The sequence below is a fragment of the Dama dama genome, chromosome 5 (assembly GCF_033118175.1).
Source record: "Dama dama isolate Ldn47 chromosome 5, ASM3311817v1, whole genome shotgun sequence".
Lineage (NCBI taxonomy): Eukaryota > Metazoa > Chordata > Mammalia > Artiodactyla > Cervidae > Dama > Dama dama.
Window position 1 is genome coordinate 1,212,366 of NC_083685.1, and position 22,409 is coordinate 1,234,774.

Below are 22,409 nucleotides of genomic sequence, written 5' to 3' on the forward strand. Positions count from 1 at the left end.
AGCTTCAGACACGTGAGGCCGCTCACGAGGGAACCGTCAAGACAGCCTATGCTTAAGGAGGAGGCTGCCAGCTCTTTCTGCCAGGAGCCAGGAGGCGGAGGGGGCGGGCGGGCGGGACAGATGGCTGAGTGGGCGGGCTGTTTGGGAACCCCAGCCCCCACTGGTGGCGGGGGGTGGGGGAGCAGACAGATCAAGCTGCCTCCCTTGCTGGCGGGGGTCGGTTCGGAAGGTGGGAGACCACTGCCCCGGGCCATGGAGCCGGTGGGGTGGGGGGGTGGGCACCGGCAGCTCAGGGCTGACCTGGGAGTGCCTGGCAAGGCCCGAGGTGAGGGCTGGCAAAGGCGTGGCGTGGGGGCGGCTGGGTCACAGCTGTCCCCGGGGGGTTAGCGGGCCGGGCTCCCCGCAAAGCACCAGCACCACCTCGAGCCGCTCAGGCGGCACTGCGTGGCCCTGGCTCCGAGCGCCCCGCATGTGGGCAACTTGGATGCTTCCCATGTTCCCAAGAGCTGAGCTCAGAGCACAGGGAACCTCCCGTCTGAGTGCAAGAGCAGAGGGTCTCCAGCCTTGCGCTCCCCAGGGGCCTGCCCCAAGCCCCCCTCCCAGGACCCAAGGGACGGCTCTCCTGCTGCTGGGGCCCATAGGCTTGGGGATGGGAACCAGGCTGGCTGGTGGCCGGCAGGGTTCTCCCGAATGGTCTGCTCACTTCGCAGGATCGCTAGATGGCCCGTCGAGCGTGTGTGCTCAGTCATGTCCAACTCTCTGCGGCCCCGTGTGGTCTGCCAGGCTCCTCTGCCCATGGGATTCTCCAGGCAAGAATACTGGGGTGGGTTGCCATTTTCTCCTCCAGGGGATCTTCCTGACTCAGGGATGGAACCCAAGTCCATCAGCAGCTTCCAAAACCACATCCTGATGGCCGGGGGAACAAGGAGCGAGGAGGCTGAAGAAGGCAGGACTCTGGACTCAGTGGAGGGGTTCAGAGCTTGTGGTTTATTGACACGAGCATGGGGGCCCCAGGACTTGTCCCTCGGATGGGGAAACCGCCACCCGGTCTGGGAACAAACCCCTTCACATGGAACACCACTTCCGGGAAGCCCACCGAGATGGACACAGATAAACCCCTGGCAAGGCTGCAGGCATATTTGGCGAAGCCGTGGAGCCTTGGTGGAAGAGCGCAGGCCTCTGGGCGTGCCCTCAGGGCTGCAGCCAGAAGCAAAGCCAACAGCTCATCCCGCACAGGCCCACCTGATCCGTCTGGCTCGGGGCCGGGCCGGGCCCAGGAGTGGCGGAGCTGTCCAGCCTCCCTGGGAATACTGCGGAAGTGGCCAGGACACCCGAGTCCACGGTGGAGTTCTGGCTGCGGGGCAAGGGTGACGGGGGCCGAGCACTGGCCTGGGAGGGCAGGGGTCACCGGCAGCCGACTCAGGGCCCCAGACTGACAACCTGCACCTTTCCCTTGGGGCCTGCCTCCAGCCACTCTCCCAGGCCTGGACGCTGAGGGTGTGCTGCGTCGGGGGGCCTGCCTGCCCACCCCTGCTGGCTGGGAGCGGCCCCACTTGTAAAAGCAGGGCTCAAGGGCTCCGGCTGCCATCTTCCATACAAGGAAGGCGCCGGCATCAGTAGCTTGACTCTTCCCCAGCCCACTTAATGTTAAGAATAGACACTAATAATACTTAATCACCCCTCCCTGTGGGCAGGGAGGGGCGCTAGTCCTGGGACTATTGCCCCCGAAGCCCCGGGCACCCCTGTCCCCGCTTCGGAATTCCAGTCTGACGCAAGGACTCGGTGCGACCCCATGCCCCACCAAGGGGACGTGGAGGCCCAGGGCCACACGGTGACCGAGGGACAGAGCTGGGGCTTTAACGGGGGACTGTGGTTCCCAGACCGGCGCCCCTGGCTGGGGCCTCTTAAGACCGTGGCCTGATGGGGCAGTGGGTCAGGACTCGAGGAGACCGACGGGGCCCAGTCCAGATTGCGGGGGGGAAAAGGCCCTGTGACCAGGCGCTGCAGGAGGCCACCCCTCTCGGCGGGAGAACAGGGTCCCCTTGACGACCCCTCCCTAACCCCTGTGCCCGGAGGGCCTGACGAGGGGGCTTCTGGCTCCCGGAAGGTGGGAACTTCGGGTTAGACGGAGCAACACCCGGTCACTTGGCCATCAAAGCTCTGAGCCGCAGTGACCAGCTTGAGAGGCTTCTACAGCGAGCCCAGGACCCAGCTCAGCCACTTCATTCCTGCTGCTGGGGCTGGGAAGTTGGGGGGCAATGCTGAGCCTGGGAACGGGCCTCACGAGGGGCTCTCAGCCGCCTCCCTGGTGAGGAGGGCCTGGGCTTCCTTAGTGCAGCCTGTCCTGGGCCCTGCTGCTGGGGGGACTCTGACCTCCTCCACAGCACCCCGCGGCCCAGTCCCCAGTGACCTTCTCGGAAGCCTCGCCTAAGCCACCCACCACGCTTTCCCACCCATAACGAGGATCCTACGTCCTCCGGCCAGAGGACCCCTCCACCCTCCGCTTCCAACTCCACACCGACTGGGGGGTGGGGAGCCAACCTGTCACGCACTTGCTGCAGCCTCGGAGCCGCAGGGGCCAGTGGGCGGCGGGCAGAGGAGGGCCGCGGAGGCCGGGGCTGGAGCAGACTCCCCTCTGCTCTCCCACTGCCTCCACAGGCGGTCAGGGCCCCTCGACCCGACGAAACCAACTCAACCGCAGACACGCCAGGCCCTCCAGAGCATCCCAGACAGCGGCGCGGGTCTGCTGTTGGGCAGGGCTCGGGCCCTCGGCCTAGGGTCCGATCAGACAGGGGGACGGGACCAGGAGGGCGGGGAGGCAGGTGGGGCCACGGTCACCCCAACTCTGGAGCCCCAAGGTCTGGCCCAGGCCGTGCAAAGGCAGAAATAACTCTGCTGGGGAGAATATTACTCAAAATTACGCCGCTCTGACAAAACAATCCTGCTTTTGTTAAAAACAAAAAACTGAAGTGTGCTCCGGGCATCCATCCCAGCCCAGCGGCCCCAGCCTTGCCCACAGCTGTTTAAGGCACTTGAATGGCTTATTTACACCACCTGGAAAAGTGTGTGTTTCAATCCTGATCGAGAGAAAAAAAAATTTCAGTAATACTGCAAAAGGAGCATCTCACCAAAAAAAAAAAAAAAAAAAAATCAATACTTAAAAGTTTCCTAGGGAATAAAATAAACGCGGAGCTCCGCTTAAGTTACATGACCCACGGAACCTCTTGGCACTGACAGAACATGGACCAAACCTGAAGTGCTGCTTCTGAATGAAACGTTTCCCTGGGAGAAGACGACCACAGATGGGACACACGCGTCTTTGTCTGGGCATCCCCTCCTTGGAGCACGAGCCGCGTGCGGGCACCGGGGAGGCCACGGGTGGGCGCCCCGTCTCTTTCCCACGAGGCCCACCCTTCCCACTCGGGCACCCCCAAGCCCTCGGTCACGGGCAGTGTTGGGGGAACAAGAAACCTCTGCCGCTCCCTACCGGTCCTGCCCGAGGACCCCCAGTGCCCGGCCACCCCGCGTGTGTGCAAGGTGTCTTTGGTGTGGCTGCGGCCGCCACCTGCTGCCTGGGTCCCGCCCCCCGCCCCCGCCCGAGCCGCTTTCCTCCACGAGGGCGCTCGAGCTGTGGGGGGCATCACCTGCCCACCTCCCGCCGGGTCCTAAGGCATCTGTGGGGGAGGATCGCGGGGCGGGGGGCGGGGGTCCGCGCCTCAGCTTCTCCGCGGCGCGTCGGGCTCCAGCTCCAGCAGGTCCCGGGGGTCCCGCAGGAAGACCACCACGACTGTGATGTTGTCGTGTGAGCCGCGCTCGCGGGCGGCGGCCACCAGCGCCTCGGCGACGTGCAGTCCGCTGCCCCGAGGCCCCGCCAGGTGGCTGCGCACGAGGTCGGCCACCTCCTGGTGGGGGACCACGTCGAAGAAGCCGTCACAGGCCAGCAGCAGGTAGTCCTCGGAGCCCGTGAGCTCCCGCGAGGCCGCATCCGCCTCCCCAGACACGTAGGGCTTCTGGAAGACGTCCCCTGGGCCGGGGGAAGGTGGTAGGGAGGGTGGTGAGGGCCGGGCACCCTGGCCGGGCTGCGGCCACCCCACCTCCAACGCACAGCGGCTCACGGGGCACACGGCTGCCAAAAGGTAGCTTCATGCGGTGCCAAGTGCTCCGGCGGGGACAGAGCAGGGCGGTGAGAGAGGGGGCTGGGCCCCTGGGGGGGCAGAGAGAGAGAGCGGGGAGGCGTTTCTCAGCCCTGGGGGGAGGTCTGAGCCCCTGACGGAAGCCTCAGGGGCAGGAAAGCAGCCTCATTTACAGGCCGCCCAGGAATCACCTTCAGCCCTCGGCCCTCAAGGCCCCGCCAAGGGCTTCCCCCCGTCCTCCCGAGAGACTGTCTTAAGGACTGTGACTTTAGCTGCCTTATCTGGCTGGGAGGCAAGGTTCCAAGGCATCTGCACCCGTGCCCCGGGTTCACCGAGCCCCTCCGCGGGTGACCCTGCCGTGCCGGCCCCCTCCCAGCCCCGGGCCTGCTTACCGATGGCCCTGGACACGGCCAGGGTCCCGTTGACCCTCCAGCAGTCCATGTGCGACACGAAACCGCCCAGGGCCTCGATGCGGTCCTTCTCGTCCTGCGGAGACAGCCAGGGTGGGCGGGGGGCTGGCGGGCGGGCGGTGGGGCTGCGGGTGTCCACGCCGCCTGAGGGGAGGCCAGCTGGCTTCCAAGGCAGCACTGGGGACCGTGTGGCAGTGAGACGCGACTGACTACCTGAACCGCCCCCCAGACGCAGGCGCGGCCGAAGGTGCTGGTGCCAAGGCGGACACGCGCTGTCCCCCCGCAGCTTTTTGGGCTTGGGGAACATGCTCGCGGCAGCCGAGAGAGCCAGGGCCTGGGTCGACGCAGGGCTCTCTGCTGCCGTCTCTCGGGGGATACTGCGCCTCCCCGTCACAGGCCCCTGGGCAGGGCTGGGTGACGCTGAACAGGCCCTGGATGAGCTCTGGGGCCCCCAACCCTGGCCACTGCCTGGCTCCCTGGAGCTCCACCACAGGGCTCCAGGCCTGAGAGGACCACACAGGCCTGGCCCAGCCTCGAGCCCTGAAACCTTCTCTGACCTCCAGAAGCTCCCTGGGCGGAGGCGTCTCCAACGGGGCTGCAGCCACCCCAGTGCCCGCCCCGCAGCTCCTGTCTCTGCCCCACGCTGGTCCAGGCAGGGCGTCCTGGGGCATGGGCCCCCCTCGCCCCCAGCCCAGCCGCCCTCCTGCCCCAGCCTCCCTACCACCAAGCCCAAAGCTGCTGGCAGGGGGGTGGGTTCCTGCGGCTCCGCTCATTCAGGCCCTGCCTACTGCGTCCTCCCACAGCCCCCGCCTTCCCAGCCCGCTCACCTGTGACCCCACTTCTGAGAGGGCTCACCCATCACCTGTCACCTCCCTCCCGCCGAGCCCGGAGCTCCACGACCCCAATCCCACCCAACTCACGGGTGTGTGTGTCTGTGTGTGTCCTGCAGCCCCTCTAGGCCCCACACCCCCAGGGAGCATCGCACCGCCAGCTCCCAGGTCTCAGACCAAAGGCATGGCGGCCCTCCTGGGTGCCAAGGACTCTCGGACTTTGCATCCCTGAAGCCCAGACCCTTCCTTCTTGGCACCCGCCCCACCCCACCCCCCGCCTTCACGGGAGGGCCCTCCCCACAGCTGCCCGACATCGTCCCCGCAACCCAGCCCACAGCTTGCCCTCTGCTGGCCCCACTGTTCCAGAAGCTGCCAGGCTCCCTGCCAAGCGCCCCCTGCCATGGGAGCAGTGGCCGCTCCCGCTCCCTGGCCGCCCAGCAGGCCGCACCTGCTGCGGGGTCCGGCTCAGCCTCCTCGGGCTTGGTCTGCGTCCCTAGCACCTCCTCCCGGCCCGCTGCCCTCGGGCCCCAGGCCTGGCCACTCCTAGCTCGGACCCGACGCCATCCCCACCCTGAGGCCTCCTCCACAGCCCAGTGCTCCCCGCCTGTGCAGGAGAGGACTGAGCGCTAACCCTGCCTCTCGGGCCGCCTGCCCGCAGATACCCAGCTCCGTCCTGCAGCTCCGGGCTCCGAGTCGCCGAGACAGGGAGGGCTCTGCGAGATTCCTGGCGGCTAGCGCGCCCAGCCTTAGGGGACCCGCTGGCGCGAGGCGGGGCGCCCTCCCTCTGGAGGACGGGGCCCCCTTACCTGCCGCTCGGGTCTGTGTGGCTCCATCAGCTTCACCGCCTGTCCCTGCTGCACCAGCAGAACCTGGGAGTCCCCGAGCCAGGCCACGTGCAGGGTGCTGCCCGCAATGAGCGCGCACACGCCCGTGGTGCCGCTCTGCAGCCGCTGCAGGGAGACGCGCACGCCGGTGAGGAGGGCGAGGCCGCCGCCCGCCCGCGCCCACACCGGCCGGACGCCCACCCCGGAGCGGCGCTCAGCGGGAAACGGGAATGGACGCACACATGCAGGGACCCCACGGCGAGAAACGGGCGTTCATTCGCATCAAATCCGCACGCACAGACGCTGCCGTCCGTGGTGTCAGAAAGCGGAGAGCTGGGGGGTCCGGGGAGCAGGGACCACAAAGGCTGGAAGGAACTTCAGGGGTGAGGGGGGGTCTGTTAGCGCGGTGAGGGGCACGCGGGCACAGAAACACGTGCCAACACCCCCAGCCGGTCCTCTGGACACGTGGAGCCTGTCACGTGTCAAGTACACCTCAGCCAAGGTGTGTCTGGATCATCACGCCCTCAGCTGAGCACCTGGCGCAGGGAACCCTTTCTCACTTCTGGCTGGCTGGGCGCCCACCCCGGGGTCTCGGACCTGGAAGCTTTTCTGTTCAGATGCAAAGTCCAGCCTCGCTGATCCTGATGAGGGTCTGTGCTCAGACTGTGCCCCCTTCCCCACACCCCCTCAGGAGCCACTGGGCTGTTTCCAGGTCTCTAAAACCATCTTAGCATCCACCCTGTGGGGCCAGAGGACCCTGAGGTGTGAGGGGAGGGGAGGTGGGCAGTCAGGTCAGGAGCCAGATGCACCCTTTTTCCTTTCAGAAACAAACGGCTTGTCCCTGTAGCTGCCGACGCGGGCAGCCGGGGGTGACCTGCCTGGGGGCCGGGGGAGGTGGTTACAATGCAAAACAGTAACACCTTGCTGTTACTCTCCGTCTCAGGGACCGGCGCTCAGTCACCTCTCACGTCACCACGGCAGAAAGATCACACGCCGCGACGGAGGCTCCAATGATGGAGTTTTTAGCAACAAGGTGTTGTTCAAGGTGCCTGCTGTGTTCAGACATGACGCTGCTGCCTGCTTGCAGATGAGGGCAGAGTGCATACCCAGCCTTTATCTGCACTGGGAACCCGACACGGTCATGTGACATGCTTCATCGCTGCATGCACATCACGGAGGTGGTCTGGAACCAAACCCTCGAGGCCTCTGAGGTCTGCCTGCCCTGATCCTGTGCTTTGTTCTCTGCATTTTATGATGTGACGACAACCGAGGGCCTTCTGAACCCTGAAGCGGGCCCTCGCTCCGCTCCTAGAGCTAACTCCCAGAGAGCGAGCGCTAGTGTCTCCCCTGGTCGTGCTCCGTGACTTGCACGAGCCAGCCAGTCTGAGCCCAGGTCCTCAGCCACTCCTGTGGTCCCTGGTCCAGGCCGTCTCCCCCCGCCCTGATGACTGGGGACCACCCTGTGGTCCAGAGACCCTGCTGCTGCTGCTGCTAAGTCGCTTCAGTCGTGTCTGACTCTGCGCGACCCCATAGACGGCAGCCCACCAGGCTCCGCCGTCCCTGGGATTCTCCAGGCAAGAATAACTGGAGAGAGTTGCCGTTTCCTTCTCCAATGCACGAAAGTGAAAGTGAAGTCACTCAGTCACGTCCGACTCTTAGCCACCCCATGGACTTCAGCCTACCAGGCTCCTCCATCCATGGGATTTTCCAGGCAAGAGTACTGGGGTGGGGTGCCATTTCCTTCTCCAGGGGATCTTCCCGACTTCGGGGATCGAACCTAGGTCTCCTGCATTGCAGGCAGATGCTTTAACCTCTGAGCCACCAGGGAAGCCCTAGCCTAGTCAAACCATCTGATTCTCAGCTTCCCACCGTGCCTGCCCTCGGGGGCCAAGGTGAAGGCTTGGAGGCACGCTGTCCTCTGTCCCCTGGCCTTCTCGGCTGACCCCGGGGGCTTGCTGCGTAGCCCTGGCCTGGGGTGGCGTGGCTTCTTGAGAACCACGAGGCAGGAGCCCGGAGCCTGTCATCCTGCCGCCCCTGATTAGGACACAGTCTCACTGCCCGCCCGGTGAGGCCCGCACACCCTCCGCTGGAGAGAGCCCGGAATGGGCTCCGACCACAGGCCCTCGAGGCAGGAGCGAGAGGATAAGCCGGCCAGCGGGCTTCGGAGGGGGCCCTTCCGCTGCCTTCCTTGCCGAGGCCCGCCCCCGGCGTCCCCACTCTGCGCTCACCTCTCGCCGGGCTTTCCAGAGGAACATCTCGTCGGTGCGGCGGAAGGCCGCGCGGAGGGCCTCCGCGGGGTCCGTGGCCAGCTCCGGCAGGTGGGCGGCGACCGCGTGCACCTGCACGGACGCGTACCTCGCGGCGTCCGCTCCTCCGTGCCCGTCGAACACGGCGAAGTAGGCGCGGTCCACTGAATCCTGGAGGGGAGTGCGGGACGGGTCAGGGCCTGGCTGGCCCCGGGAGGCCTCCGCCGGCCTGCGGCGGAAACGGGCGCTGGGGGATGGGGGTCTGGTGGAACGGCAGGCGTCACCACCAGACAGGCTGGGCGGGCGGGGGAGTGTCTTGGGGAGGACTGCGTGCTCCCCGGCCCAGGGGGGTGGGGCCGATGACCCCGGCTGCCCAGACCCCGGGTGCAGGTGCTTATGGCAGCCGCGGGGTGTCCCGCTTGCCTGGGCTCCCGCCGACGGCCCTGCTGGGCACCAGGGTCCCCTCCCACGCCCGGGCCCACCCCGGGCCCCCACTCACCTCCAGGCCGAAGAGCAGGTTGAAGGCGGGGAGGCACACGTGCCGGTCCTCCATCCTGCGGCGGGCGTTGCGGATGGCGTGTGCGGAGACCAGCCACTGCCGCTGCGGCGCCTGGGCCGCCGCCGGCACCTGCTGCTGCCACTGGCCGCACGCCTGCCAGAGGCGGTCGAAGAGGCTCCGCGCCAGGCCCGCGGCGTCCAGCACTGAGGGGCAGGACGGGATGTCTGTTAGGGAGGCGCCCCCGCGGACCCCGGGGGGCTCCCTGACCCCACCCTCCCGCTTCCCCAGACCCCTGGAGCCCATCAGCCTGCCTGCCCGGCCCCCTGGGCACAGCAGCCTAACGACCCCCGCTTGCAGCCTGTGTCACCAGCTTCCACGCGCTTGGTTTGGAAACGCAGTCACAGGAGCCCCTGCCCGACAGCGTGGCTGCACCCCCAAGGAAAGAGCCAGAAACGCAAGGATAATTTAAGAACAAGTACAGGACCGCTAATAACTGTGCATTAATGAAAAACGATATACATCCAACGACAGAGAAAATTACGGTCTGTTCTCCCAATGAAGATTTAAGCTGCTATTAAAAGTGACTTATGTGTAAAAAGCAATTATCCTTCAATAAAAAATTTAAAAATAAATAAAACTGTAAAAAAAAAAGATTTATCATGTCCAAACTCTTTAACTGCCATCCAGCCCAGCAACGGCACCCGGGGGCTTGTATCCCAGAGAAACAAAGGCTAGCACAGGAGACCAGGGGGCAGTCCCGGCAGTCTTATCTACAACAATCGAGAGGAGGAATCAGCCCACACGTCCTTCGACGGGTGAACGATAAATTCTCGTATACAGCACCCAGGACAGCGGTCAGTGGAAGGAAGGAAGGAAGGAGCTCCTGACACAGAGATCTGGTGACTCTCCAGGGAGCCCCACTCAGTGGAAAAAGCCAATCCTGCGTGACATCACTTATCTGCATCCTCAAATGATAAGAACAGAGGGATCGGGGGCTGTCGGGGCTTAGGATGCAGGCAGGCGGGTGTCAGGGTGGCCACAGCGATAACGCAACATCCGTGTGGGATGAGACTACGTCAAGGTCCTAGTTGTGCTATTTCATCGGTTTCCAAGACATTACCACTGGTGGACAAAGATGCGAGGGTCCCCCCTGCCATTTCTCACAACCGAGGCCACGGCTACCCGAGTGCCAAGTTTAATTTTAAAAAGTTCAGGGATGGGACAGAAATCGAATTTGCGAGCATATGAAGTGCTTAGGTCACAATCTTTTTAAAAAATCGACACTGAGGGGGAAAAACATGAAAATGAGAAACACAGGGGAAATCCCACGTTTGATCACGAGGACGTGAAAGCCTCCGACCCACGTGGGCCCAGAAGACTTCAGAGGCAGGAAAGGACGTCTGCAGGGCGGGGTCCCGGGCCATGCATTTCCTTAAGGACACTTTTTTGTGCTTTCCCCATTTCCCACTGCAACCAGAGGCTGTTTTTTTTGGCTGTGTTGGGTCTCAGTTGCTGCATGTGGGATCTAGTTCCCTGACCAGGAATCTACCCAGGCCCCAGGCTGTGGGGGTCTCAGCCACGGGAATCCCAGGAGCTGGTTTTTCAAACAGGTCCATAAACGCTCTGACACTTTCCCTTGTAGAGTGGGGCCAAGCTCGCTGGGGCGGGGCGGGTTGAGGCTCCCCCCGCCCTGCCAGACCGGGTCTCGGTCACACCTCTGCCCGTGGCGGGGGTTCTTAGAACTCCCGAGCAACGCCAGTTTTGCAAGAATGGCTTCGAGGGACAGACTTGCCCGCGCTCCACTCCCATGCCGGGGGTGAGCTGATTAGCGGCGGGCCCAGGCCTGCTTGGAGGGCGGGGCGGGCTGAGCAGGTGCCCCCTGCCCCGGCCCTCAGAGAACCCAGGCCTGGCTCTGGGCGGTCAGCCGCACCAGCTCCTCCCCGCCAGCAGGTGGTGTTGGCGTCCCGCTGAGGGGGCAGGGGCATTCGCGGGCCGGCTGGCAGGCTTGGCAGAGGACAAAGGCGGTCTATCATCATGGCCCTCCCGCCAGCCTCAGGCAGGAATGCGTGGCGGGGCTGGGCTGGAATGCGGCTGGGCCGGGAGCCAGGGAAAAGGCTGTGTGTGTGTGTGTGTGTGTGTGTCTGTCTGTCTGTGTGTGTGTGTGTGTCTGTGCATGTGTGTGTGCCTCTCCCAGCACCCTCTCCAGCCCGTGAGCACGCAGGAACCCAGCCCCTGCTCAGGCCTGGCCCAAGGCTGCAGTCCTGCTGCAACCTGAGCCAACTTCCACCCTGGGGGGAAAACTACCAGGAAAGCGATAGAAGAGCCTGCAAAACGGGGCCTGCCTGATGGGAGGCTCACTCCCGGCCAGGCTCCTCCGGGTGCGGACTGCAGGCTTGGGAGCAGGGCAGCAGCTCTCAGGGACCCCCGAGTCACCACCCGACCGGGTTCCCAAACCTTCGCAGCTGAGACACGGCCCAAACTCTGAATTTTCTACCCCTGGCCCCACGGCTGCCCCGAGGTCGGCTCCCATGTCACCACCCACGTGTCATGCTGAGGTGGGAGGGCAGGCCCACGAGGGCTGCCCCGGGGTGACCCGGACAAGGCTGTCCACTGCCCAGGCTGCGGGGCTCGTCCTCCACGCCGGGGAGGCCTCTCCTGGGGCTCGGACTCTGCCACCCTGTCGTGAGCCCAGCACTGCCCACCAGCGAAACGGGAAAGGAAAGGCGGCTGGGTGACCCGACGCTCCCCTGCGGCCTGTCTCCCGCTAAGCCCCCCAGCCCCGAGGGGGGGAACTCACGCGTCACAGGGGCCTTCTTCTCCCCTCCGTCCCCGTCTTCTTCCTCCTGCTCCGGCAGCTTCCTGAACTCAGAGAGGTCCGACTGCAGCAGCTGGGAAACCGCCTCGTGGGCCAGGCAGGCGGCAAGCGATGGCGGCGCGCTTCTGGGGGCAGGGGCCTGGAGTTAGGACCCTGGGGTCTGCCCCGCGCTCCAGGGACAACCCCCGCCCCCTTCCCCTTGGGGAGGTCCTTCCGGAAGGAGTGGCGGCCGCTCGCACGCCACCAGTGGCCATGATGGGCAGGTGGACCTCAGGTCCTTGGGGAGCTGGATGGCCGTCCAGGCACCACCATTTACGGGGTGGAGCCTCGCTGGGGCTGGGAGGAGACCCATGGACATGTGAGCTGAGTCTACTGGACAAACGGCCCAATGTCCAGCCTCAGACAGCTCCTGGTCCCCAGTACCAGCCGGGGAGCCCTGCGGGTTGCGGAGACCTACGAATCGAGTCGTGTGTGTTACAGATTCTAAGCCCAGCGCCTCGGAACATGACCAGGCGTGGAAGCTTGGCTGTTGCAGAAGCCACTAGTTACAAGGAGGTCCCCTGGGGGAGGGGGGCGCCGATGCAATCATGCTGGCGTCCGTATTGAAGGGGGAACCTGGGGCAGAGACCCCAGGGAGACACCCTGCGAAGGTGAAGACTGGTGAGCGGACCTCCAGCTAAGGACTGCCAGCAACGGTCAGAGGGACCGGCCCCGCAGACATGCGGCTCCGGGATCCCAGCCTCCGGAATCTCAGGACAACATGGCTGTTGTTGAGGCTGCCCGGCCCCTGGCGCTTTGTCGTGGCCGCCCCAGTAGAGGAATGCGGGGAGCACCACACCCACGGGCTGTGAGCCCCCTTCATGCGGGGTCCCGGGGGAAGCAGGCCATCCAGGCAGCTGGCGCAGGGATCTCTGGGGAGGCAGCTGCCAGGGTGACGGGGTCATGCCCTTGGTGTGGCCGGAGGAGGGACGTGACACCATCTGACTGGGCTTTTTCAGGCCGGCCTGGCCTCGGACCGGAGGGGATGGGGCTGGTGTGTGGGGCAGGGGACTGGGTGGATCCGCACGGCGTCTCAGGCTCCCTGGAGGCCAAGAGGCCTAGGGCAGGTGGGCACGCGGTCTGGGTGGGCAAATGGGGTGGGGCAGAGTGGCTGACGGGGGCTGGGGAGGCGGGGTGACGCCAGGGGTGCCGCCTGGGGCCGAGTCTGGGAAGCGAGACCTGGCTGGCTGCTTCCCAAGCAGACAGGCTGCGCAGAGCTGAGGGTCAGCGCAGCCGGGGTGGGGGGCAGCAGGTGACAGGAAGCCCCCAGGCAGGAGAAGAGGGTCATGCGGGGGCTCCGGGAGGCCTGGGGGTGGAGAGAGCGAGGCCAGCGGGAAGCACTATGGGAAACTCTCACCACGGGCTCCAGGGCGTGCGGGCGCAGCCCCCAGACTCGGGGACCGGATCCCACCATGGAAGGCCCCAGCTCTCTGGGCCCCAGGCCTGGCATCCTGGCCTGTCCCCGAGGCCGGGCACGCCCAAGGGCGGCTGGACACTGTGCCAGGCAGAGCCAGGCCCTCCCGATGGCTGGGTGGGTGTGCTCCTCTGGGCACTCCAGGAGAGTCTGCAGAGGGCCTGAGGGAGCTGCTGGGATGAATCTGTCGGTTTTTTTTTTTAAACGAGAGGCTGACTCAGGGGCACAGCCTCTGGAACCTGCCTTTGAAAAACAACCAGCCAAGATCCCCTTGGCCCCGTGGGGATTTCCTGCCCGGATCTGGGCCTTCCCTTTCCACAGTGGGGAGAACTGTACCTCCGCTCCCCGGTTCCCAGTGCGGGGCGAGGCCGCAGAGGCTTCCTGAGCCCTGGAGTCCTGGTGGGGGGCAGGGAGGTGGCTTCCGGCCTTGGGGGCAGGACAATGCTTGGCCATGGGCCCCGCCCAGTGCCCTGAGGCCACCAAAGACTCCAGCGAGGATGCCTCATGACAGGGACCAGGTACCCAAGAAACGAGAACCGCTCTGGTCCACCACCTGGTGGGTTTCCAGGGAGCCCGCAGGCCAGCGGCAGAGATGAGACTGCCTCTCGGTGACTGGGGGGTCCGGCCCACCTGGGGGCCTGAGACGTGACCCCTGACGACAAGGAGGAGGAGGAGGCTCTCCCGCAGGATCCATTCACAGCCGGCACGCTCGGGCCTGGACGGCCAAGCGCCTGCACACGAGCTGCTGGGGTCTGCGGGTGGGCGCTGACCGCCAGACAGGAGACACACGGGAAAGAAATGCTAGGGAAGGGCAAGAGTAATGGAAAGCTGCTGCTGCTAAGTCACTTCCGTCGTGTCCGACTCTGTGCGACCCCATAGACGGCAGCCCACCAGGCTCCCCCGTCCCTGGGATTCTCCAGGCAAGAACACTGGAGTGGGTTGCCATTTCCTTCTCCAATGCATCAAAGGGAAAATGAAGTCACTTAGTCGTGTCTGACTCTTAGCGACCCCATGGACCGCAGCCCACCCGGCTCCTCCATCCATGGGATTTTCCAGGCAAGAGTACTGGAGTGGGGTGCCATTGCCTTCTCTGGTAATGGAAAGCAAGTGTATTCAAACGGCTGGAGGGATTTCTCTGCTGGGGGCCTGGGTGCTATCCCTGGTCGGGGAACTAAGATCCCACAGGCCGTGTGACGCAGCCAAAAAAAAAAAACCTGGAAAATACGAGACTTTAAAATAACGGATTTTAAGATCCTTCGAGGGGCGCCCCTGGCTGCTCAGCGGTAGAGGAGCCATCTGCCCACGCGGGAGATGCGGGTTTGATCCCTGGCGTGTGAAGCGCTCACGTGCCGGGGAGGATAACCAAGTCCCCATCCGCATGACTACTGAGCCTGTGTCCTAGGGCAACTACTGAAACCCACACGCCCTGGAGCCCCTGCTCCATAGCAAGAAAAGCCCGTGACCCGCAACCAAGGGCAGCCGCCGCTCGCCGCACCCAGAGCAAAGCTTGTGCAGCATAAGGCCCAGCACAGCCAGAAGCAACGAAAACACTTTTAAAAAAATCGTCCAAGGTTGAGAATTCCCTGGAGGTCCTGCGGTTAGGACTCTGTGGTCTCCCTGCGGAGGGCGAAGGTTCGATCCCTGATCGGGAACTGAGACCCTGCTGGCTCTGGGGCTGTGACCCCTGACCTCTCACCCACCACCAGCATCAGGCCTGCACTGTTTGCCCGCGTGGACCCCTGGGGCCGCCCCCCTGTCTCCGGCTCAGGCCCCTTCCTGGGCAGGAGAGCCCTCGCGCTGCTTGGGCCTGGCAGGGACACCGGCCCAAGGGGCTGCTGCGGGCTTGGGGCCCTTGAACGTCCCTTCCGCCCCCCGAGTGCCACTGTGGTGCCTGGCCCCTCATCTCGCCCCTGTCCAGCCCCCCGAGCCCCAGCGTGGCCTCAGCCGGCCCCAGGCCTGCTCGGCTCCCCTGGTCCACCTCTGAACTGGTTCCCCAAAGAGCAGCCAGCCTCAGCCTCTGCATGCGCCACGGGGACGGACAGGCCACCCGCGCTTTCAGACCCGCGGCTGTCACGCCCCCGCGGCCGACTGGACAGGCCTCGGGCCCCTCCCAGCAGGCGCCGGGGGTTCAGGGCGGGAGCTGGCCTGCCTCCAAGGACACCGAACGCCAGCACTGGGGGTGACCAGTGACGGGCGAGGCCCCCGGCGGGGGGATGAGGCTCTGAGGCCGCCTGGCCCCCCAGCCCTGCCCGTGACCCTCTCCCTTGGGCGGCCCGCTGCTCTCCGTCTCCCTGACTCCCTCTAAGCTGCTCAAGTCCCTCTAACCTCATCTTCATGGCCTGGGCAGTGGGGACACGGCCACCACCACTCGGGTCTTGGTGGCTGGGGGACAGTGTGGCCTCGGGCCAGCCTCTGAGCCTCTGCCGCCCCGCCCATGAGGGGCTGGACCGAGGCCCTTGGTCAGAAAGGGAGCCTGTTGGGGAGCAGGGCCCCCAGCCCCGCGGGACGGGCACCCTTACAGGGAGGGCAGACACAGACAGGCGGGAGAATGCCAGTGGGCACTCACGGCCGGGCTGGGGACGTGTTGACGGGCCAGGTCGCATGCGGGGCCGGGCCGCACCCGCAGCTGAGACCAAGGTCGGGGGCGGCCCTGACTGCTGGTCTCTTGGATGCAGAGAAGGGGCCCTTGTGTCAGTCGAAGCCCCCCACCCCACAGGCTGCAGCCCCGGGAAACCGAGGTGGCTGGTGGGGGCAGACGGGATGCCCATGTGGAAAGTGACCAGGAGTGAAGGTACAGGAGAAGCTAATGGGGGGGGGGTCACGGTCCCACGCCCCCCTCCCCGAACCCCGGGGTCCTGTTGGGGTCACGGTCCCAAGCCCCCTCCCTGCCCCTGCCCCTGGCCCCCATCCCGCACCCACACCGCTCACCGGCTATTTAGGAAGCCCAATGCCAGCTCGGCCAGCTCGCCTTCCGCCTCCTCGCGGCTCAGCACGGGCCCTGGGACCTTCCATGGCAAGGGGCTCTCCGGGCTCAGCGGGGCCGGGAAGTCACGGAGGAGCGCCTCCAGGAAGCCGGGGGTCTCCTCTGCCATCTGGCCGCTCTGTTGCGGGGCCCCCGCAGCCATGCCCAGGGCATCGGGGGGGCGGGGAGCTGCTGCCAGGGTCCTCGGTCTTCGCCCTGCGGGGAGACGTGAGGGTCAGCACCTGGGGCTGGGGGTGACCGTGCCCACGCTCTGCGATGCTGAGTGCCCACTTTTCCCTGCTTCCCCTTGGAAGCCGGGGCCACACCGAGACCGGGGCTCCAGGCGGAAGGGCAGGGCCACCCAGCTTTGGACGCAGTTAGTTCTGAGGCCCATGTCTGAGGGACAAACCCTGATGGGGGCCCTGGGGGGCCCAGAGAGGTGACTCCTGGAGACAGAGCCGGGGGGCGGGCAGAGGGCTGTCCGGCTGAAAGCGGAAGGTGTGCTCCTGGGGAAGAAGAGCCTGAGCGGGCCGGGGCCAGGCCCCAGAGGCAGGCGGACGCGGCCTGTGGCCTCTGAGGGGGTCTATGTGCCCTGGGTGGCCGCCGGAGGCAGTGTCGTGGTGCAGCAGAGGTCTCCGCCGGGACACTCGGGGCCTGGGGGGGGGTGGTCAGGCCTAATGTCCTCCCAGGAGTTGTCCCAGGCCTCCTGAGGCTTAAAGGGGTTGACTACAGGCTAAGTGTCTCCAAACATCCCGACTGTCCTGCACTTCAAACGGCTGGAGGATGGGGGACCCGGGGCCCCCGACCCTCTGAGGATCAGAGCTCCTAACTCGGCAGGAGTCTCTGGGAAGGACGGGTGGGTGCGGGCTTGGGGGAAGGGAAGCAGGACGGGTGATGAGCGGAGGGTCTGGGGGGCAAAGGGAGCTAAGTTAAGAAACACGTGGAGCAGGAAGTGGCAACCCACTCCAGCAGTCTTGCCTGGAGAATTCCATGGACAGAGGCCATACAGACCACGGGGTCACAGAGAGCTGGACACGACTGAGCGGCTGACAGACACACGCCTGTTCTACGGCACTGTCTACCCTTGAGTAGAGACGTGTGTCTCTGTGAGACGCACGAAGGCGTGACTTACGACACACTTTCGTATTTAAGGAGAGGAGGTTCTGCGGACAGGCGCGCACTCACGGTCACCCCTTCTGTCTGCTCACCCCTCCTGTCTGCAGCCCCCGGCCGCAGAAAGCACACAGGGGCACCGACGAGGGATGGAAAATAAAGTGCGACCAGGTCAGAGTGGGCGGGACGCTGCGCTGCACCCGCAAGGGTGTGACTGAGAGGGGAGGCACCCGGAGAGGCCAGGCCGGCCTTCTACCTCGCTGCTGGGGTGGAGTGGGGGGGGGTGGGGCCTGGCCTGGGGACACCGTTCTCTGGGCCTGGAGCCTGCTCCCCTCAGCAGCAGCAGAGCCTGCTCTCCGCTCTGTGCCCAGCGCCCCTTGCCCGAGCATGACTGCCCGTGCGGGGTGCTGGCTGGCGACTCTCATGACCTGGGACCCGGGCCTGAGGACCTGCGGGGGGCGTGGGAGGGACCCTGGGCCACCAGCCTGCGCTGCCACCTGCTCGACCCGTCTGGCCCAGCGTGGCCTGTGGCCAGGCCGTCCTGCTCTCGGCACGAGGCCCGCCCCCCGGCACTGCTGCAGTGGAAGTAATGGTGCTGCCACCTAATATCCGCAGGGGACCAGTGGGGTGCAGCCCACTAAGGGTGTCCGGCCCCTCCCCTCGCCCCCAGACGTGGCGCCACGACCCCCACCTTACAAGGCAGGGCTGCGAAGAAAGGGCCACGTCAGCTACCCCGGGTCCCAGTCAGGAGCCCGGCTGCCAGCCCACTCCTGGGGGCTGCTGGCCTCGGGGGTCTGGCCGCTTCCAGACCCCTCCCTCATTTCTGCGCCGGAGACCCAAGCGCTCTGCCCCACCTCGACCGAGAGCCCCACACTGTCTTCCGGGCTCTACAGCCCTTCTGCTTGCACCTGACTTGTCAAACTCCATTTCTCTTTTTCTTTTTTCCATTTAAAGTATCTACTTTCCTCTAGTTTACCCATCTTGACTTAGAAGCTCAATTCGCATGTCTGTAAGCCTGGGTTTTTCTCTGCCACATGGACAAGGCAGCTTCTTGTGGAGTCCTGCTTGACTTCCCAACAGGAGGGAAGACAGAAAGAGAGCCTTAGGAAAGGAAAACCACACCACTGTTACAAAAGTATCATCTTCCTTGTTACAAATTTTTCTATAAATGGAGAATCTTACTTCTTCATTCATATACAGCCACTGAGAAGAGTATGGCAGAAACCTTTTCCTGCGTACATATTTTCTTCCTTTTAATACATTTAAGGTAAAGTAATGTGTATGCTCAGTCACGTCTGACTCGGCGGCCCCATGGACTGTAGCCCGCCAGGCTCTTCTGTCCACGGGACTTTTCAGGCAAGAATCCTGGAGTGGGTCGCCACTTCTCTTCCTGATGCAGGGGTCGAACCTGCATCTCGTGTCTCCTGCCTTGGCACGTGGGTTCTTTACCACTAGTGCCACATGGGAAGCCCAAAGTAAAGTATACATAACACATAATTGATCATTTTGTTCATTTTAAGTGTGGGTTTCCCTGATGGCTCAGTGGTAAAGAACCCACCTGTCAATGCAGGGGACGAGGGTTCGATCCCTGGGTTGGGAAGATCCCTTGGAAAAGGAAATCGCAACCCACTGCAGTATTCTTGCCTGGAGAATCTCCATGGACAGAGGAGCCTGGCGGGCTACAGTCCACGGGGTCATAAATTCAGACACGACTTAGTGACTGAACAACACGTGACATACAATTCATCCTTCTACTCATTCCAAGTGTACGGTTGTGCTGCATTAAGCACACTCACGTGCAAGCACCACTTTCACAGGATTGACTTCTCACCAGATTGTAACCTGGGCCCCCACGCCCACCCGGTCTCCGGGTGTAACAGCACCTCTATGCGAGGCCCCTTTGTACACAGCTGCTGTCAACGTGAGGGCAGAGAGGCGGGTGTCAGCTTCCTCCCAACACCCTCTGCAGGTGCAGCCTGAGGCCTGGCCCCTTAAAAGAGGAAGCTGAGACACTCAGTGGAACGCGGTGGGCAGCAGACAGGTCCTACAGGCAGTGCTGGCTTCGGGCCACATCAGAAAGGAATTCTAGGAATGAACCTGCGGAGGTTGGCCTAGCGGTCTGCGTCCTGTTTACCTCTCTCCACTGTGCTGACTACAAGCCTGGACTCAGTCACGCTGCAGTGAAGAAACAGGCTCCGGGAGGGTCAGCAAACCCCCACGGAGGCCGCACAGGCAGGAAACGGCCAAGCCGGAATCAGGTGGGGTCTTCCCGGCCTTTGTCATTTCCAGCTCAGTGGCAGGAGAAAAAGACTTGAAATGTGACCATCGGCCGGATATGGCACGAAAGGCAGAAATGAGCCTCCAGTTCTATGGCTGCAGCCCCAGGGGGCACAGCTCACCCTCGAAGCCTGCCCCAGGGGATGTCAAGAGGATGTGTGTCACTCAGCACGTGTCACTAAGGGTACGGTCCCCGCTGGGTGCCAGGCTGCGCGGCGGGGCCGGGGGGCCTGGCACGAAGACCCCTACTCCGGCCAGCTGCCACTCCCCGGCTGCAGACAGGCTGAGAAGCCGGCCTGAAGCCGCGCAGCTGCAGCGCGGGGCCTGCGCCTGGGGTTCCATCGCACACGCGTCTGGCTAACGCCGCTGCACGCAGCCCGAGCGCTGGCTGAAAACGGAAACACTCGGATATACTCGGGGCCGAGCCGGGATCGGGGGGCGCCGGGGCGCAGCTGCGGCCCGGCGCATGTCCGGGGGGCTTGCTGGGGTAGGGGTCTGGGCCGGGGGTGCGGAGAGGAGCGCATCGCGCCTCGGCCCCTCACTGCGCGCCCCGGCTAGCCCGGAGCCCCCCGCCGCACCCCCGGGCGCGCAGCCCCCAGGCCCGCTCCGGGCCCCCGACCCCGGCGTCCCCGCCCTGCAGCCCCCAGCGGCCCCCCAGCCTACCCTTCCGCCCCCGCCGGCGCCCCCCCTGCCGTCAGCACCCTGCCCCGCACCCCGCGCCCCCCAATCCCCGCCAGCCTCACCCTCCGCCGCTCTGCCGCCGGGCGCCCGCCTGCCCGCCGCTCCGGCCGGCCCCGCCCACTTCCCGTCCGGCCGACCCCGCCCACTCCGCCTCTGGCCGGCCCCGCCCACTTCCCGTGCGGCCGTGGCGCACGCGCAGTCGGGCCCGGGGGGGGTGGTGCCGGCCTCTGCTGACCCCTGGCGGCCGCGGCTGCGGGGCGCGCGTCTCCTCCGCCCTTGGCGTCCGGGTAGGTGGACAAAGCAACCCCTTCCTCGGGAGCGCCCAGACACTGCAGCTTGCACAGTCGAGAGCGGGTCAGCGGCTGGTGGAGCGGGGGTGCCACCTGACACTGCCTGGGCTTACGACCCTTTTGCTGCTGTCGCTTCAGTCGTGTCCGACTCTGCGGCCCCATAGACGGCGGCCCACCAGGCTCCCCCGTCCCTGGGATTCTCCAGGCAAGAACACTGGAGTGGGTTGCCATTTCCTTCTCCAATGTGTGGCAGTGAAAAGTGACAGTGAAGTCGCTCAGTCGTGTCCAACTCTTAAGCGACCCCATGGACTGCAGCCTACCGGGGTCCTCTGTCCATGGGATTTTCTAGGCAAGAGGACTGGAGTGGGGTGCCATTGCCTTCTCCACACGACCCTTTTAGGGACCCTTAATTTCATATTGCCACAGACACACACTATCTGCAGGCCTGGAAGTCGGAAGCCTGCAGGGTCTCAATAGCCTACATTCAAGGGTCATCAGGGTGCCCTTCCTTTCTGAGGGCTCTAGAGGAGAATCTGTTTTCCCTCCTTTTTCAGCTTCTAACTGCCCCGCCTCTTTTAGCTCATGGTTCCCCCACCTTCGGAGCCAAGAAGACCCTTGTGATGACCTTGGGCCACCAATGACCCAAGGTAATCTGTTCTAAAGTCAGATGAGCAGCCCTAATTCAGCCTGCAGCCCTGATTCCCCTTCACCACGTCATCTGAGAGCAGCACAGTTCCAGGGCCCAGGACGCGGACATCTTCAGGGGGCCGCTTCTCTGCCACCCTAGAGACCAAGGGAAAAAACTGGGGGCCATGCTACACGGCTTGTGGTATACTACTTCCCAGACCAGGGATCCACCATGTCCCTGGCCATAGAAGTGGGGAGTCCTAACCACTGGACCGCCACGGAATTCCCTGGAAGTATTTTAACACCGAACAGATAAACATTTAGGTCAAAGAAAATGTTTTAATATATAATATGTTCATCTTTATATCAATGCAGTTGTAAAGCATAATATAAACTTTTTTGGAAGAGCCCTCAAAGCCCCACTGGGGCCCTGCCCACCTGACCTCCAGGTGGGCACACGGCCGTGTCTGGCCCAGGAACTAAGATTCACTAACAGGAGTCTGGGGAACTAACAGTCGGCCGATTTGGAAGGACAGACTGGGAAGGGGGTGGATCTAAAAGGCAGTGGGCATCTGGGCAGAGAAGGCAGGGTGGGCTCCCTTCTCCTCAGGCCTTCCTAGATTCTGTAACCCAACCCCACCCGCAAGTCAGCATGGTGACCCCAGCAAGGCCTGTGGTTAAATGCTTATGACCTGTGACCTTCTACATGTTCTGTAGCTGCCCCATATCCAGTTTCCATATCAGAAGGAGACCAAGAGCTGCCAACCTACCCTCCAAGGGCTGCTGTGAGACCCTGTCTCAGTGTTTCTCAAAGTGCACCCAGAACAAGTGTGAACTGAAGTCTGAGGACTGCTGGGTGGGGGAGGGGATCCTATGACAGCTGACATCCCATGGGCCTCCCAGGCGGCCCACACGAGACTCCCCAGCACTGATGCCCCCCGAGGCCAGCGCTGGGAGGTGGTGGGGAAGCGAGACATGCCGCCTGGCCGGGAGCTTGCCTCTTCCAGCGGGCACAGCGCCAACACCATGCCCAGGAGCTGACCAGCCCTGTGGCTGGTGTCAGCTCCTCCCGCCCTGTTTCTGCCTGCCTCAGCTCTAGCCCTGGCTCTACCCTTGGGAAAGGAGCCTCCCACATCACCCGGCCCGCCCAGCCCGAGTTCCAGCCTCTCGGGTGAACCTACGACCCAGGCAGCAGTTCCAACCTGCCCTGCGTGCAGGCTTGGGGAGGCGTTTCATGGGGCCCATCAGG

At 64.4% G+C, this 22,409-nt stretch overlaps 1 protein-coding gene across 2 annotated transcripts; it reads right to left on the reverse strand.

The window, feature by feature from the left end:
* Positions 1-960: 960 nt before the first annotated feature.
* PPM1F (protein phosphatase, Mg2+/Mn2+ dependent 1F) lies at positions 961-20,350 on the reverse strand. 2 transcript variants are annotated; one of them, XM_061141396.1, is made up of 8 exons: positions 20,306-20,350; positions 16,139-16,388; positions 11,740-11,879; positions 8,943-9,145; positions 8,426-8,614; positions 6,180-6,323; positions 4,526-4,619; positions 961-4,024 (listed from the first exon to the last, which is right to left on the reverse strand). In XM_061141396.1, the coding sequence occupies exons 2-8, from the start codon at positions 16,333-16,335 to the stop codon at positions 3,717-3,719; spliced, it is 1,275 nt and encodes a 424-aa protein (XP_060997379.1). In that variant the 5' UTR covers positions 16,336-16,388; positions 20,306-20,350; the 3' UTR covers positions 961-3,716. The 2 variants fall into 2 exon arrangements, with proteins under 2 accessions (XP_060997379.1, XP_060997378.1); XM_061141395.1 differs by having other exon boundaries at positions 11,740-11,882.
* Between the last annotated feature and the right edge of the window lie 2,059 nt (positions 20,351-22,409).

Coding starts and splice junctions, on each gene's coding strand:
- PPM1F (XM_061141395.1), bottom strand. CDS start 16,335: ATGGCTGCGGGGGCCCCGCAACAGAGCGGCCAGATGGCAGAGGAGACC. Junction 9,146..11,739: donor GAAGAAGGCCCCTGTGACGC/GTGAGTTCCCCC, acceptor CCTGCCCCTCAG/TGCTGGACGCCGCGGGCCTG. Junction 8,615..8,942: donor ACCTGCTCTTCGGCCTGGAG/GTGAGTGGGGGC, acceptor ACTCCCCTCCAG/GATTCAGTGGACCGCGCCTA.